General features: G+C 36.1%; 1 protein-coding gene across 2 annotated transcripts in view; it reads right to left on the reverse strand.

The window, feature by feature from the left end:
• LOC117179285 overlaps window positions 1–15,806 on the reverse strand; it is a 116,895-nt gene that overhangs the window by 32,296 nt on the left and 68,793 nt on the right. Inside the window, exons 1-2 of one of the 2 annotated variants that reach the window (XM_033370932.1) lie at window positions 11,817–11,853; window positions 11,406–11,726 (exon numbers count right to left, since the gene is read on the reverse strand). In XM_033370932.1, coding sequence (XP_033226823.1) covers window positions 11,406–11,726; window positions 11,817–11,838 — 343 coding nt within the window. In that variant the 5' untranslated portion in view covers window positions 11,839–11,853. Of the gene's footprint in view, window positions 1–11,405; window positions 11,727–11,816; window positions 11,854–15,806 lie in introns of those variants that run through there. The other variant, XM_033370931.1, reaches the window with a different exon arrangement.

The raw sequence follows: 15,806 nt of genomic DNA on the forward strand, positions 1-15,806 counted from the left end.
GTATTACCGTAAGTCCCACTAAAAGGATCACCCCCATGAATGCGACTGTTTCCGACAGTTCATTTTCACAGTACGATTACGCTATCAGCTGTCATCGCGGGGTACTGTAAGGCTACTTTGCAATCAGGTTTTCGGTTATCTATCATCTATTTAGTGCGTATAAACGTAGTCCACGTTGCTACAGTCTCATGTGGTCTGATCCAGTACTTCTGGGCGTTGTTTATAGGAATTTGGTGAGGGTCTGTCTTAATTGGGGTGCTCCCCTCTTTGCTTGTGCGTGCGTCTCGGCTTTGAGCATTTTCAGCCGTATTCAGTTCGCCAAGAGGGCAGCGAAGGGACTGGTGTTCGTACATCTTAAAACAAATACAAAATGTTGCCAGATCGAAAAATGGCCGACATAAGCGACGAATGAGATTAAATGTGCGATTCGCGCCGGACTTGTCACTTTAGTTATATTTTATATAAAAAAAATTCATAACGCGACCGCCCTGTTGTCAGGTGTAAGGCTTCAGAGTTGAAAATTTACTTGAAAAATTCGAGTGGTTCCACATTACGACATACTACCTTGATCAAAAAGTTCCCGGAAGTTATTTTTAAAATTAAAAATATAAGTTAATTCTTGAATATTGATGTGGTTCTCTTCAAAGTAATTCCCATCGACTGCGACGCACTTATGCTAGGGTTTGATCCAGCTCTCAAAACATTTTTGATACTCAATTTTCGGTATGCCTATCAGTGCCGTTTTCAATTTTTCATTATCTCCGATCGGCTGATAAAACGCGTTCCGCGTAGTCGTTTCTTCAGTCGATCGAACAAAAAAAAGTCACAGGGAGCTAAATCTGGCGAATTTGATGGCTGCGGAATTGTAGTAGTTGAGTTTTTGTTGAGAAACGCGCGGATAATGATGACATTGTGCGATAAAACACACGTTGTTGCAAAATTAAATCCATTGCAAAAATGGAAATTCGCAAAAAAAAAACAGATGCACTCAAAATTGCGTAACATTTACAAACGTCAAGCTAGAAAGCTGAAATTCGCAGGGAATATTGTTAAAAGGTGTGACAACCTACAAAAATGAAAAAATGTGAATCGGACAGCAGAGGGCGCCACACGGTGATGATTCTGGGAACTTTTTGATCAAGGTGGTATGAGCAACTGCACGGAGGCTCTACAAGGAGTATGTGGGTCTATACGAGCATGAACAAACCATTTACCCTATCTACTCGTGGGAACAACAATGACAAAGATAAGCATAGTTGTAGCAAGTGCGGTTCAAAACAATCAAACGGAGGTTTTCATTTTGGCATGTCAATACGGTGTCATTTCCACCTTAACATACCGTCGCCACATTTTCTCATACTATCTAGTTAGCCAACTCATGCGGGAACGACCTACATCCAAAGGTATGATGCGGCACTAAGAGTGCTTTATTACCATATCTGTCAATCTTACGGCATTACCCATAATACCGCTTCTATGAACGCTTTCACAGAAATCGAGTCAATTGTCGAGAATGTGCAGTGCCGCAAGTACTGGAACTTCATATTCTTGACAGTCGTTTCTGTTGCGCACTCGAGGCCTGACATTGTTCTCCTTGACTTCGAGAAACGAACTATGTTTGTCATCGAATTTTCCGTACCAGCTAACAAACACATCATAGCGAAGGAGAATGAAAAGAAAGAGAGGCATAGAAACTTTATAAGAAAGTTGCGATGGCTACATCCGGAATGTTCTGTTAAGCTAATTGTCCTTATCACTAGAGCTCTTAGAAGAGCCAATCTTTCTCTGGTTAATAGCCTGAAAAGCATCCCTGCGTATCAACAATATGCCAAGACACTTGTGGGCAAAATGCAGAAGGCGGTCGCCCATGGGTCGCTCCGTGTCCTCAGAGTGCACGACTTGGTTAAGGATTCAGCTATGCCGTTGAAAATTCGTCATTTTTTAACTCAACCGTTTTTTATTTTTAATTAACATCTTTTTTGCCTGAAATAACATTACCTATTATATTTTTCGTTGAGAATTCATCTATTTTCGTTGGAAATTCATTTATTATAATTGAAAATTCATGTGTTTTGTTAAAAATTCAACTATTTTAATAAAAAGTTCAACCAGTAGGTTAAAAACTAAAAAAAAATGTTGCGAAAAATTAATATTTTTTGTTGGAAAATTCAACTTTTTTGTTAAAAAGATTTTGTTTTTGTTTTGGAAATTCATCTCCTTCGGTGAAAAACTGTCTAAAGAGGATTCATTAATTTGTTTAAACCTTCGTCTTTTCTTGTTGAAAACTTAACTACTTGATTGAAAGTTGAACAACTTTGTTGAAAATTGAACTATTTTATTTTAATTTTGTTTTGTTTTTTGGTAGAAAATTCAAATATATATTTGTAACAAAAATCAACTATTTGATTGAAAATTCAACTGTTTGGTTGAAAATGAACTTTTTGTCAGAATTCTAACTCTTTTGTTAAAAGTTCGTCCTTTTGATTTGAGAATAGTATAAAATTAGACTATTTGGTTAAAACTTAACTTCTTGTTTGAAAATTTTGAAAGTTCCAGTAAAAGAACTTATCGCTAAGGTAAAGAACATCAGAAATAATCTTCTTATCGTAGGAGGCCGAGCAATGGCGATTAAAATATTAAATGAAAACTAAAGGCAGAGGCAGAGGTTCAACAACCAAGAAGGCGATTAAAATAAACAAAGTGTGAGTAGAGGGTATGATTGTCTCTTCCTACTCAAGCACCTAGAGCTAGCCACAAGAATAAATTAGCGGAATCTAGCAGTTCAAAAACGTTTAGTATCTGTAAAGAGATTGCTCTCGGCTATTGAAATATCTGCCATGAAAATGGAAGTGGAACAGCAGCTTCCTATTGATGATCTCCGCCTAGAAGATGTGGACAACGAAGACCTTATTGAAGCTGAAGGCATAAGTACTAGGAGTAATGAACATTAAGTACCAGATCCACTATAACCACATCCGGACACTAATAGCGTTGACGTAAACAACGAAATCCCAGAAGAACTACAACACTTTGAAAGGAGTTTTGATCCTGCTTTACTAGATAGGAGATATATAGAACCAAAATAAAGGCATTCTCAGCACAAGAAGAACATGACACAGCATCTGCGTGCACTAATATAACACCTGAAGAGCAAGGTTTCATGTGTATTTCAAGGTATCGTGCAGCTGTGGCAGCTAGTAGAACGTTGGGTCGCAAAAATAGACCTACATATGCAATCTTGTCCGCACGAAGGGATCGAGATCCACCAAGGAAGATCAGGTTGGATATGGATGTCAAAAAAGTAAGGTGCAAATTGGGTCGAATGACTCAATATAAAAAGGAAATGGAACCAGAAAGCTGATATACCATATTACTAAAATCATCCACCCTCAATACTTCTAGTTATTCGACGACATTATAGACTGCCAACGGCAGAGACTTCATGTCATTACTGCCAGACTGCGTCGGTACAATAAAAATAGTGCAAGAATGCAACGGAATCGAACTTGAGATAGATGAAAGAAGGTTCTATCGTGAACTGAGTCAGAAAAATAACCAGCAGGACACCGAAGTTCCTCAGTTGGAAGACATGACTGACTATTAGTCGGGTGTTTGGGAAAAACCGAATAGAAGCAATTTAGATGCTACGTGGTTCAATTAGAGAAGACAAGAGCTAGCAATAACCCTGAAATAGAGCTAACAAACATCACAGCTTGAGACGTTTCAGCGGTTTTGAAAAAAGAAAATAACTGGAAAGCTCTAGGTCCGGACATGATACACATTTTCTGGCACAAATATCTGATGAGTATGCATTCTGCGTTCGCAAGGTGTTTTCAGAAGATCATCGATCACCCAGATTTGAGACCAGGATTTACGCTCAAAGGTATTATGTACGTCTAACGTGAAAAACCATATGCTCAAAATCTATCTGAATTTCGACCACTAGGCAATTTTTAAATGCCTTACAGCTACCATTGCAAGTGAGGTATATTCTCATTGCAACGAGAATGACATCCTTACAGAAGAACAAAAAGGATCTTGTAAAAACTCGCGGGACAGTAAAAATCTAGTCACCATAGATGCTATTGCCATGATGCAAGCTCTTAAACTTCCAAGAAACTTACACATGGCATACACTGACTACAAGTAAGCGTTTTCTTCCCCACCACATGACTATTTACTTAAAGTATTAAAAAGTTACCGTTTCTTCCCGAGCATCATCGACGCTTGTAGTCGTGCAATGATGTTTTGCAATACAAGAATTAAGCATTTTGATCAAGGAAAACCAAGGATAACCAGATCAATATGTATGACGACGGGTATCTTTCAAGGACACTCCTTCAGTGCATTATGTTTCCGTTCAGCGTTGAACCTATTAAGCAAAACACTAAATAGCATGTCCCATGGGTTAAAAATACATGATAATGAGAGTGGTCATCACGTGACCATCTATTGATCTATTGCTGGATCGCCTGAAGCTATACACTATTTCAGACCAAAAACTGCAGCAAGTGATCAATGTTAAAAAGCAGTTTTCCAATTACATACATGGAGTTCAGACTAGATAAATGCAGAACAGAGCATTAACCAGAGGAGAATGGAGTGTCCTCATGCAAGAGCAAGACGTAGATTTATTATAGAGCGGCGAATTTGGTCCCTAACGAATTAAAATCCAAATTAATTGTAAATTTTTATTTTCAAAACTTATATCATTATCGTAGATAATTACATTCCGCATTTTTTTTCTTTAAAAGAAAATCGTTTTTTTTTAGTTTCTCTAACACAATGCAAAAAAAAAACAAGTTTTTTAAATGTCAGTTATTAATTCAATTTTTGTCTTCAACTCGTGCTCAAATCCACAGTCTTTGTAAATTCTGTATAAAATTGAGAGGTAATATTCCTTACAGCATTTTTCTCATGATAGAGATCAAACTTAAAACGCTTATTTATAACAATACAAAAAATTATTTTCTTATTTACTGTCAAATTCGTTTCACAAAATATTTGAGCGTTTTGTTTATCGAGGAAAATTTTGGGCAAACAAAAACGTCCTGTGAAAAATTTATTTAAAAAGTAAAGAGAAGTTTCCTGCAAAGCCTTTTTTAAAACAAATTAATAGGTAAAAAAACTGTAAACGCTAAACTTTAAGCGCATGACTGAACTTCCGTACAAGCAATTCCATGTCAAATCATCTGAAGACTTGCATCTCTTGTTAGTGATTATGATGAAAATTCTAATATCCAATCTTTTAGGCGTTTGAAAAAAACCCTAAAAGAATTGATTAAGAATTCAAAAAAACTTAGAAGATATTAAAAATTAAAAATTTTGATGCTTTTTTTTTGAACTTTCATAACTTTTGTGATTTCAACGTTATTAAGATGTATTTTTTGTTAAGTTATTCATAATACGATGTATTTAAAAAAACTATTTTTAAGAAAAAAATATTTAAGCTTCAGATCTTTCAAAAACAAATTTTTAATGTGTAAACAATAGACAAGCCACGGCATACGTTCTTAATTATGTATCGAAAACTAAGAGAGATTACATTTTAATAGTCACAGGGCTTTTAAAGGACATTGTGAGCTATCTATAAAAAAAATAATAAAAATATAAGATGGTTTTTTTTCTTCAAAAAATCAGTTTAAAACATTTTTATGAAAAAATCCAAAAAGTTTTCGAAATTTTGTTTTCGAAAAATTTTTCTTTCTAACTATGTCTTATGCTGAATAATTAAAAAGATACATCCAAATGTCATTATAATCACCAAAGTTATTAAGGTTCAAAGAAAAAAGGACAAAAATGTTCAATTTTGAATTTTTTTAAAATTATTTTAGGGTATTTCTTTCAACACTTGAGAGAACGGATACTAAAATTTTAATAAAAATTACTTAAAACACATTAAATTCTTCAAATGATTTAAGGTAGACTTTCTCGTGCGTATATATGCCGAGCACGGACGCATAGGATTGCATCAGAGTTGGAACGCATGGATGCATGAAAAATCAGTCACGTTCTTATAGTTTAGCGTGCACAGCTTTTTACCTATTAATTTGATTTTTAAAAACACTTTAAAAATACTTCTCTATAATTTTATGAATAGTTTCTTCACAGGAAGCTTATGTTTTCTCAAACTTACCTTGATATTAACTCAGCCTGACGCGGCGGTTCTGACTTATTATAGTTGCACCTGTTAATGTTAATTTTTATATTTGAGTACAGGGCTCAAAATGAGTAATTTCCGAAGCCTATTTCGAGTGTCTGCAACCTGATTTTTTGTACCTTCGGGGGGCATATCTAAGTAAATGATAATCATTTGCTTGATATTGTAGCTATGCTGCATTTAAATATAGATCAAATACTACTAAAAAATCATTGTACTAACTTTCCAGCCTGTGAATCTCATACTTTAGACAACCCTCATATTATGTCTTCAAGTTTTGCATAAAATCTGAAACCATCCTAACTGACCGTAATAAGTACTTTAGAATACCAGAAATTGCACTTTATGACACATAAATTAAAAGGTCTCGATCTAAACTTCAAAATACTTCTCATAGTTATTCATCAATAATAAATTATCACGATATAAATAAAAAATTAAAAGAAAATCTCACTAACTAGCCTTGACAACTTGTACATTGTGCTTCCATCGTAAAAAGTAAGTAATTACATAACGTTCAATCATATCATGAGGATTCTGCTTGATCTCCCTTCTAACCTATGATAATTATAGATTTTATATCTTTCGTAGCCTCCGAAGCGGGTGGTCTCCGAAGCCTTTTATGTGCGTATGAGAAAATGTTCTTTCACGTCCTATAATTGATAAATACTACATACTTTATGTAAATCTTTATCAATTGTAAGGACTTTGCCGCCAAGTCTTGTGATTATCGCGTAAAATTTTACCAAAATCATTCATAAAACGAATACAGTTTTGCACAGTAAATTATGTAAAAAAAATGTCCACATGTTTCCGTAATGAATTCACAAGGTTTTACGGGCTTATTTAATCCCCTAAGATTTATCGCGCACTATTTTTGTAATATTTCTAAATTCCATGTACATTCGTATAAAATATGAATGCCAAATATACCTAGAGTTTTGCGTAGATGATTTGAAAATAGAAACATATTAACTCACATTTTCCTTCAAGAAAATACGAGGTGTGTTCAAAAAGTAAGGTGACTTTTCAATTTTCGCGGGCTACGTACATTCAAGCTTTAAATTTTTTGTTTTGCTGTGTTGGTACACTCGTGACGCTCATATGTTCACAGTTTTGACTATACAGCTCGTGTTGTTTTTGTGGCAGAGGCGTAAAAGGTTAGAAAAGTTTGGTGTGCTCGGCAATTTTCTTCTTTCGAAAAAAATGGAGCAAAGAATTTGCATTAAATTTTGTGTGAAAAATGGAATCTAGTGCTCTAAAACTCTTGAAATGTTGAGATTTGCATACGGTGACTCTACTCTGAGTAAGAAAAATGTGTATAAGTGGTACAAGTTGTTCCAAGAAGGCTGAGAGGATGTCGAAGACGAACCTCGCCCTGGACGTCCCAGCACGTCAACAACAGATGAAAAAGTTCAAGCAGTGGAAGAAACGGTGTTGAAAAATCGCCGAATTACCATCAGAGAAGTTGCTGAAGATGTTGGCATATCGGTTGGCTCATGCCATGTTATCTTTTCGGACGTTTTGGGCATGAGACGTGTGTCAGCGAAATTTGTTCCAAAACTGCTTAATTTTGATCAAAAGATCCATCGCATGACCATCGCTCAGGAGATGTTGAATAAAGTCAATAATGATCCTGATTTTCTCAAAAGGGTTATAACTGGGGATGAATCGGGGGTATATGGTTATGAGGTCGAAACTAAAGCCCAATCGTCTCAGTGGAAGCATCCTGAGTCTCCAAGACCAAAAAAAGCACGTCAGGTTCGGTCAAATGTGAAGGTTTTGCTCACTGTCTTCTTTGATTACCGTGGCGTAGTGCATCAGGAATTCTTACCACAAGGTCGTTCGGTCAATAAGGAGTATTACCTTCAAGTTTATGCGCTGTTTGCGAGAGGCGATACGCAAAAAACGTCCTGAACTTTGGAAAAACAATTCGTGGCTTTCGCATGACGATAATGCACCTGCTCATTCACCGTTGCTTGTGAAAGATTTTCTGACCAAAAACAGCACCACAGTCATGCCTCAGCCTCCATATTCACCGGATTTGGCCCCAGTGACTTTTTTCTTTTCCCAAAACTGAAGAGACCCATGAAAGGACATCGATTTTCAACGATTGAGGAGATAAAAACTGCATCGCTGAAAGAACTCAAGGCAGTGTATCTGAGGGGGATTACTTTGAAGGGGACAACATAAATATTGAGGTATAAAGGAATATTTTTGGAGAAAACTATAAAGTCACCTTATTTTTTGAACACACCTCGTATACTTGATAAATGAAAATCCTTATCTGTGCTATAAAATGGCCATTTTACACACTGAATTTTTCGGAACTCAGGATATTGTTTTTGGATATCTGACGAATATATTACGACAGGAATAAGTTGAAAGAACGAGAAAGTTTTTTTGTTATAAAACTCGATCCGGCGAGGGACACTTTCGTCAGAAGCACCCATATAAAGAAATTCGAAAAACTGTGGATTTGTACAAGAGTTGAAGATAAGAATTGGATTAAAAATTAACTTCAGGGTTCAACTCCACTGGGCTAGAATGGATATACGTCTTGTTCTCGCATGGGAGCACTCAATTAGGGTTCGCAGAGCTAGAGAACGAACACGAGAATTCCATCCAGGTAATGGCTGAGGGCGAGTTATATAAATACCTGGATATCCTTGAATCGATGGGTATTCAGCATAGATAGTTTAAAAACATCTTAACGACTGCTTTCACTATAACACTCAGATTGGGTTTAAAGAGTTCATTCAACTCGACAAACCTTGAATGGTTAAACAGAACCATCCTTTAAAAAATCATCCGATTGAATGTGATGTAACAGAATTTCTGCAACTCACAAATTCAATTTCAAGTAAACAATTTCAAATCAAAAGCTCTCGTGTTCGCACGGAGAGTAGGAAATTTCGACACTCATATCTTTTGTTATGTTTTCAAGTTATTTCATTTTATTTAATGTTTCATTAATCTACCTTGCATTTTTATTTCATTACTTTATTTTTTTATTTTTAAGAATTTAGGGCTGGTTTAATTTTTTTTGGTTAAATTTCCTAATTCCAGGATCTCGAATAGGAGTCGTAAAGGTTTCCGCCACCTACACAACTGATCCATTGGATCCACAGCCGCGCTACCCCCACCTTCAAAAGATCTTCGCATGTTCAGTCCTTCGAATTTCTGGATTTTTAACGACTATCCTACTGAAATCCAAGGCAGGCTGGACAATTCCGCCAATAATGGATCGAATGGATAGAAGTTCTTTAATGGGTTATCTGAGATCCAAGGCATGTTCCTGTTAGGGATAAGCCGAGGCGGTTACCAGAAAATTCAACATAAGAATAGGTAACTTCGCCTAAATATTATATATACAAATGTTACTGTTTGGAACAGACATTTCTTGGCTTTCATGTCTTTTTTTTTCTTTCTAAACGATCATTCTTCTTGTTTTAAAAGTGATTGATAATATGTAACTGTAAACTTTTCGTTATAACCTGGAGTGCAGAAATAGCGGTGAATATCTAAACCCAATAACATTTACAATATTGAAAACTTTTTTCTTAATGTTGAGACCCGATATCTCTCTTGCCATTTTTTCATATCGTCCGTTAATTGGCTTAAAAGCTTTATTTTCGTGTGCTTTTTGGAATTTTGTAAATGGCATAACACTAATAATGTTTGAAAACAATGGCCTCAAAAATATTCAAAATGCGCTCACTTTTTGAATTTTTATCCGAAATGGCTGGCTAACCAACTTGACCTTTAGTTTAGGACACTAAAAGAGTGTACCAGAGGCCAATCTAATAGAATGATTTTTTCAAAAGTTATCGAGTTGACAGACAGACATACATACGGACACATTCGTAAAAACCTGTTTTTCGGATTCAGGGGGTCTCAAAACGTGGACATTTGACAAAAACTGGGGGGAATCAAATTTTACACAAATCTAATACCTTCTCTGATGAGAATATAATAAGGCATTATTCTTAAGTTAAAAGAAATTGATATTTCAAGCAAATAAATTCCTATTCTGCACGGAAAAAGTACAATGTAAGCTGTGTAATTTCGCACGAATTTCGCAAAGTAATGCTGAGGTTTAAAGCCTAGTTTCCACGCCATCAAGTAAAAATAGATCACGCATACAGTTTTTGTTAGGTCTTGAGTGTTTAAACGTGTGTACCAAATATGAAAAATGTGCTGTAAAAAAAAATAATTTGTTTTTCAAGATGCGAATCTAAAAGTTCTGTAGAATTGCCCATATGTATTTGTAGTTCATCACAAGTACACTTTTTTCTTTATTTGTCGTTAAAAAACAATAAATTGTTCAAACATTTTACAAATAATAAGCTATTAATTGGGCGCATATTTTATGTATTTCCTTTGTGAAAACTACTCCCAGAATATATGTTGTCTAAATTAAATGAAGAAAAAATATATAAATTAACTGGTTTTACATTGTTTATTTAGACCTTTTCTCGTACCAGAAGTCTGAACTAATTTCTTTTGGTAATTGTTGTAAATTTTTTAAATTAGAATTTGAGCTTTCTAATCGCATACCCCCCACGCCCACCGCTACTTTTATTTAAGTAAAAACTGAGCTAGTTAGTATTTAGTCACCCCTTATTTTGTCTCTTTAATTTTGATTTATATTTTGCCTTTTTTTCTTATTAACTTTCACTTTTTTAATTTTGCATTATCACTTATTTTAGAGTAAGGTATGTCGTTTTGACTAAGATTTGTTAGGTTCTCTCCTATTCCTTCTTGCGTCCTGTAACGTTTAACGTTCAGCGGGTATATCTCTCTCTTTTCTACAAATTTAGATTCCTTATATATTTATCTTCTTATCACCAACTTTGTCTAAATGGATTTATCTTTCTCCAAAGAGGGGACTGGCGCCCAAAAATCTGTTGTATTAACTATTTAAATTGTTTGTCTCAAGAAGTTATCTCAAAATTATCCATTCATTTAGCTCAATTTCTTTTAGTTATGGTTCCTTCTGCTCTATAAAGAGACAGTTCAATTTTATTTTGGACTACAAAAAGTAGCGTTACTTAAAATAGTTAAAGAAAATCACGAAAAGTAAATTTTGAAAAATGTCGAGTACAAAGCATTAAAAAATATATATTTTGTTATGAAAAACGACTATAAGAGATAATAATTACGATCCTGAAATCTGTAATATTGTACGTGAGAAAGCCCTGCGCATTTAGCATCAAATTATAAGGCATTTCTAAGTACTTACCTTGGCACTTTGGCGCGTTGTCTTCATCGAAAATTGAAGCAGAATCAGAGCCAAAATTATTTGCGACGACTCCTCGTGTAGCGCGAAGTCTCAATAGCTTAATCAAATTTTCATTTTCCTCTTTTCCATTCACTTTTTCCTTACATTCTGTATCGGCAGAAGAATCTCTCGCTTGGCTGTTGTATGTTCCACCGTATGGAATAGGTTTCTTGCGACTTGCAAATTGAGCAACGGGAGAATCATCGGCTATAAACGAATTGTTCAAATCTTCGTCATTCCCATCTTCATTTTGGTAATTTTGATTACTCTTCCTTTGATAGCCTATAATATTATAGCGCATTTAGAACACGTTATTTAAAATTGCTTGATGTTCATACCTTTAATAAATCAAGAATTAAATTCTCCACTTACAAGAAGTTAAAATTATTTTCATGCTTATCTGTTCCCAAACATTTAAATCAGATTTATTTTTAGTTAGTAAGTGCCTTATATGAAATTCTCAAGTGGTTTGAAGAGTAAGAGCATCAGGAAACCTATTTAAAAGAAATGTATTGACTTTAATCATATAATAAAGGGGGCTACTTTGAAAAATTTCTCCATACAGTTTCTCCTTCGTCACAGATGAGAAAGCTTGAACCCCTCAGGACGACGTTACACTATGGTGTCCAGTAAAAGGTCTATACGAAATTCAAGGACATTTAAGGACATTTTCAGAAAATTTAAAGGACATTCCCAGAAAATTTCAGAATCGCAGATTCCTTATATCTAATGATTTGTTGGTGAAGAAAATGTGGTGTAAGCGATTCTGTTTTTGAACGAACGCTTCAGATTTTTTCTTTCAGTATTTCTTCTTCGATGCGGACGGATTCTTTTATGGCTTGAACTATAATTTTAGCTTTCTTCTTTTCCAGCTCTATGGAGGCAGCTGTGGATCGTTTTTTTTGTTGGTGAACGAGCCTTGTTCTTATTATCCTCATCTTTTTTCTCTTAAATACAAGCTTCCATATATTTCAAGGACAGTGCGTAAAATTCAAGGACTGATTAAGGACAGTCTAAATTGAAGTACATTTTAAGTAATTCAAGGACTTCGAGAACCACTGGAAACCATGGTTACAAATGCGAGCACCTTCCTCTGCTTTAAACTCAAATTTATTTTTCGATTTAATTTCATAAACGCCTTAAGTGAAACACAAAGCATGTAAACAGAATATTTTAACAGATTTCGTAGTCAGACACTCTCTCAAAACACAGGAAACAGGGTGATTTTCCATGAAAAGAGGGCAATTAATCCTTTAAAAAAATCATGTAAAGATCCTATAGTGAAATCTAATCTGAAACGCTTAGGATTCTAAGTAGAAATACATTGTATTGCCAGAAAAATAATTGAGTTTTCAACCAAAACGACCATTTTATATTTAATAATTTGATTTCTTTTTTTTTGGATAAAAATCCGAAAGATTTTCGTCTGGTTTCTGTAAAATAAACGCCAAACTTTATTTTAGAAGCTGTCTGCTCTAGTTACGTTGGTGAATTTGTATACAAATAATATTTATATTAGGCTGTTTTTTCTGTATTTTGATTAAATTGAGTAAGGAACGTGTTGTATGCGCTTTCAGCCCAATAACTATATATGAAAATTTAACAGATTCGTGCACATAAGAGGAAAGGCAGGTCAGTTGTTCTCTTTCGTCTACCCATTTCTTCTATTCTAAAGATAAAGGGACTGAAAGGGACAGAAAGGGAGAAAGAGAGTTTCTAATAGGAGTGACAGGGACAGCACCTTTACATCCTGCAGACAGTGAGGCCACATACCATTGGACTACGTGCCGACAACGAAAGACGAATTGCCGGTAACATCACCACTGCACGGGCCAGCAACACCACGCTTTGTAACCCTGCCCGAGCCAAGTGGCGTTAGACTGGCTGGTACTCCCCAGGCCGGCGAGTACACAAACAGCCTGGAAGTCGGCTCTTCTCTTGCTCTAACTCTGTCTCCCACGCAGCGACGCTCAGCCAAGGAAAGGCAACAGCGAAGGGACCACTACTTGGCGCAGAGAAAACGGAGACCTCCCACGCATACCCAGCCGATAGCCCCAGTGGACTTCCAAGGGAAGCGTACAAAACCAAGCCGATTCAGCACGGTACCGTGGCGGCCAGCCTCACAAACCATTCGGATAACATACCCGTTTTCTTTCATAACTTCACCTATCTTAACGATATAATCAAGAGAACGCTACTCTTTTCTACTACCCAATACCTACCTATTTTCCAACCCTCTCGCCTGCGCACAGGAAATTAAGCGACATCCCTTTCCAAGCAAAAGGGGAATATGGTTTTACACTCCCCACCTATGGAGACAACCATGTCCATCGCCAAACACCGGTCACTTTCGAAAGTGCCTCGAATAAAAATCCGATCGCTCCCAATGCATTCAAAATACAAGGTAACATGCACTTAGCAGGAAGTACTTCCGGATGCAGCCCAGCATCCATCTCCACCCTATGTACCCACCCGGTTTCGGAAAACTTCAATAGTTGTTCCACCTGCACCCGAATTTTCCGGCTACGATCAAGAAGATGCCATTTATTAACCAACGAAAACGCTTGAAGCAACACAATAAACGCTTCTGGTTCTTAAGCACACTCGAAAAAAAAGGAAAACAGTGTACTATCATTTTACTACCAAAAAAAATACTTACTGACAACACATTTGCTGCCAGCCGACACAGGGGAAGAACTTCTTTCTTTAAACTTGGAAACAAGCCACTTTGGCAGAACAAGATAAAGCCGAAAGTTATCTAATAGTTAATATGGTAAGGTCGAATACTATGAGGCTCTGCGGATCCATCCACCTCGATGTAATTATTAACGGCAAACCTTTACCAGGAGATTTATTTGTCACTTACGCACCATCTGATGAAGCAATCCTAGGCCGAGGCCAGCTCATTCACCATGGTGCCACAATCAATAACATATCGAACTGTCTTTATGTAGGCATGTTACAAAGACACCGAGTGTCTGCACTTCAGCCCTACGACCGACAACTCCCTTAACCACCTCAGCTCTCAGAGAATTACTCATGCAAGAGTTCAACCATCAGGATGCCTCTATTTGTAGGATCTCATCGACACAAGCGAATTTTTCACCATAGAACAAAAATGCGAAGATCGCTTGGACCAGCTAAGGGTTTGGAAAATACATCGGGAGAACCCTACATAGTCACTACGTGTCCGTGAAAGCACGGTGGAACAAGTTCTTCGAGAGATTCCAGAAGATACATAGGGAAAAAAACGGTCAAAACAGCAAAATTCTCTTCGACCTAGAGCTGTAAAAACACCCCTTCGTAATGGAAATGCAGTGCGTTTCCACCCGCACTTTCATCCCACCACGTGTTAGGAACTCTACAAAACATGACATGCTCTCTTACACAGTATGGTTGCTCGGTTTCCCAATTTTCTTTTCTCGCCTCGTCAGCCCGCGTTCACCAAGCAACAAGTTCTTTTGATCATATACGATTTTAAATACGAAGTTTTAATCTATTTCTAATAAAGACCGCGCTTTTACGGCGTTATTTTGTAAATTAAAGTGCTGTGGTTCTAATTGACTTCACCTAAACATGCATGTCTCTCTACCAGAATTGATCAGTCGTGACAATGTTCAGTCGTTTTTTATTGTTCAAAACAGTATTACTAATTACACTGTACACCCTCTTAACAAAATAGGTATCTTCATGATAGACTTTTCAACCTGTGGTTAGCAGTCTAAAGTCTTAAATGTGGTAGTTCCAGCCTATGCCATCCAATCTTGGAGTTAAAGTCTAAACACTCGAATCTTGATTTTTAGTAACATAAGTTGGTATAGCTATATGAAGCAACGTATATTTATTTATCAGTTTCGAAAATATTGTAAGAGTGAGCAAAATAAATAAAGAGAAAAAAGAGAATTTTGCAAAAAGAGTTTGAAGTCAGTTTCGTCGACTAAGCTCGAATCTCGAACTACATTTTGTTCCCGCTAGTAGAACAGCGCCTCATATGACCGACAGGGTGAAAGTTTGAGTTTTTATTAGTATCGAGAAAGGTGTGCAGTTAACCTAGAAAATAAAGCAATCTTTTCCTGCAGCGAAATTATGTGATATAATTTCAATGTACAAAGATTTGACCATTCACTCAAAATATCACACATTTAAGAACATTTAGAATCCATCCAACACAAATTGCTTCACATAGTTGTACACAGAAGGAGAATGAGATGGCCGCCAAAGATTAAAAATCATATAATTAATATTTAAAATTCGGCAGATTTTTTTTTAAATACAGTCTGTCAAGTTAAAGCGTGGGTGGCTTTACTCGCAGTCGGTAAGGTGTATCGACATGATTTTGGTGTCAAAATATTAAGAAGAGCT

This window comes from Belonocnema kinseyi, chromosome 9 (genome assembly GCF_010883055.1).
Source record: "Belonocnema kinseyi isolate 2016_QV_RU_SX_M_011 chromosome 9, B_treatae_v1, whole genome shotgun sequence".
NCBI lineage: Eukaryota > Metazoa > Arthropoda > Insecta > Hymenoptera > Cynipidae > Belonocnema > Belonocnema kinseyi.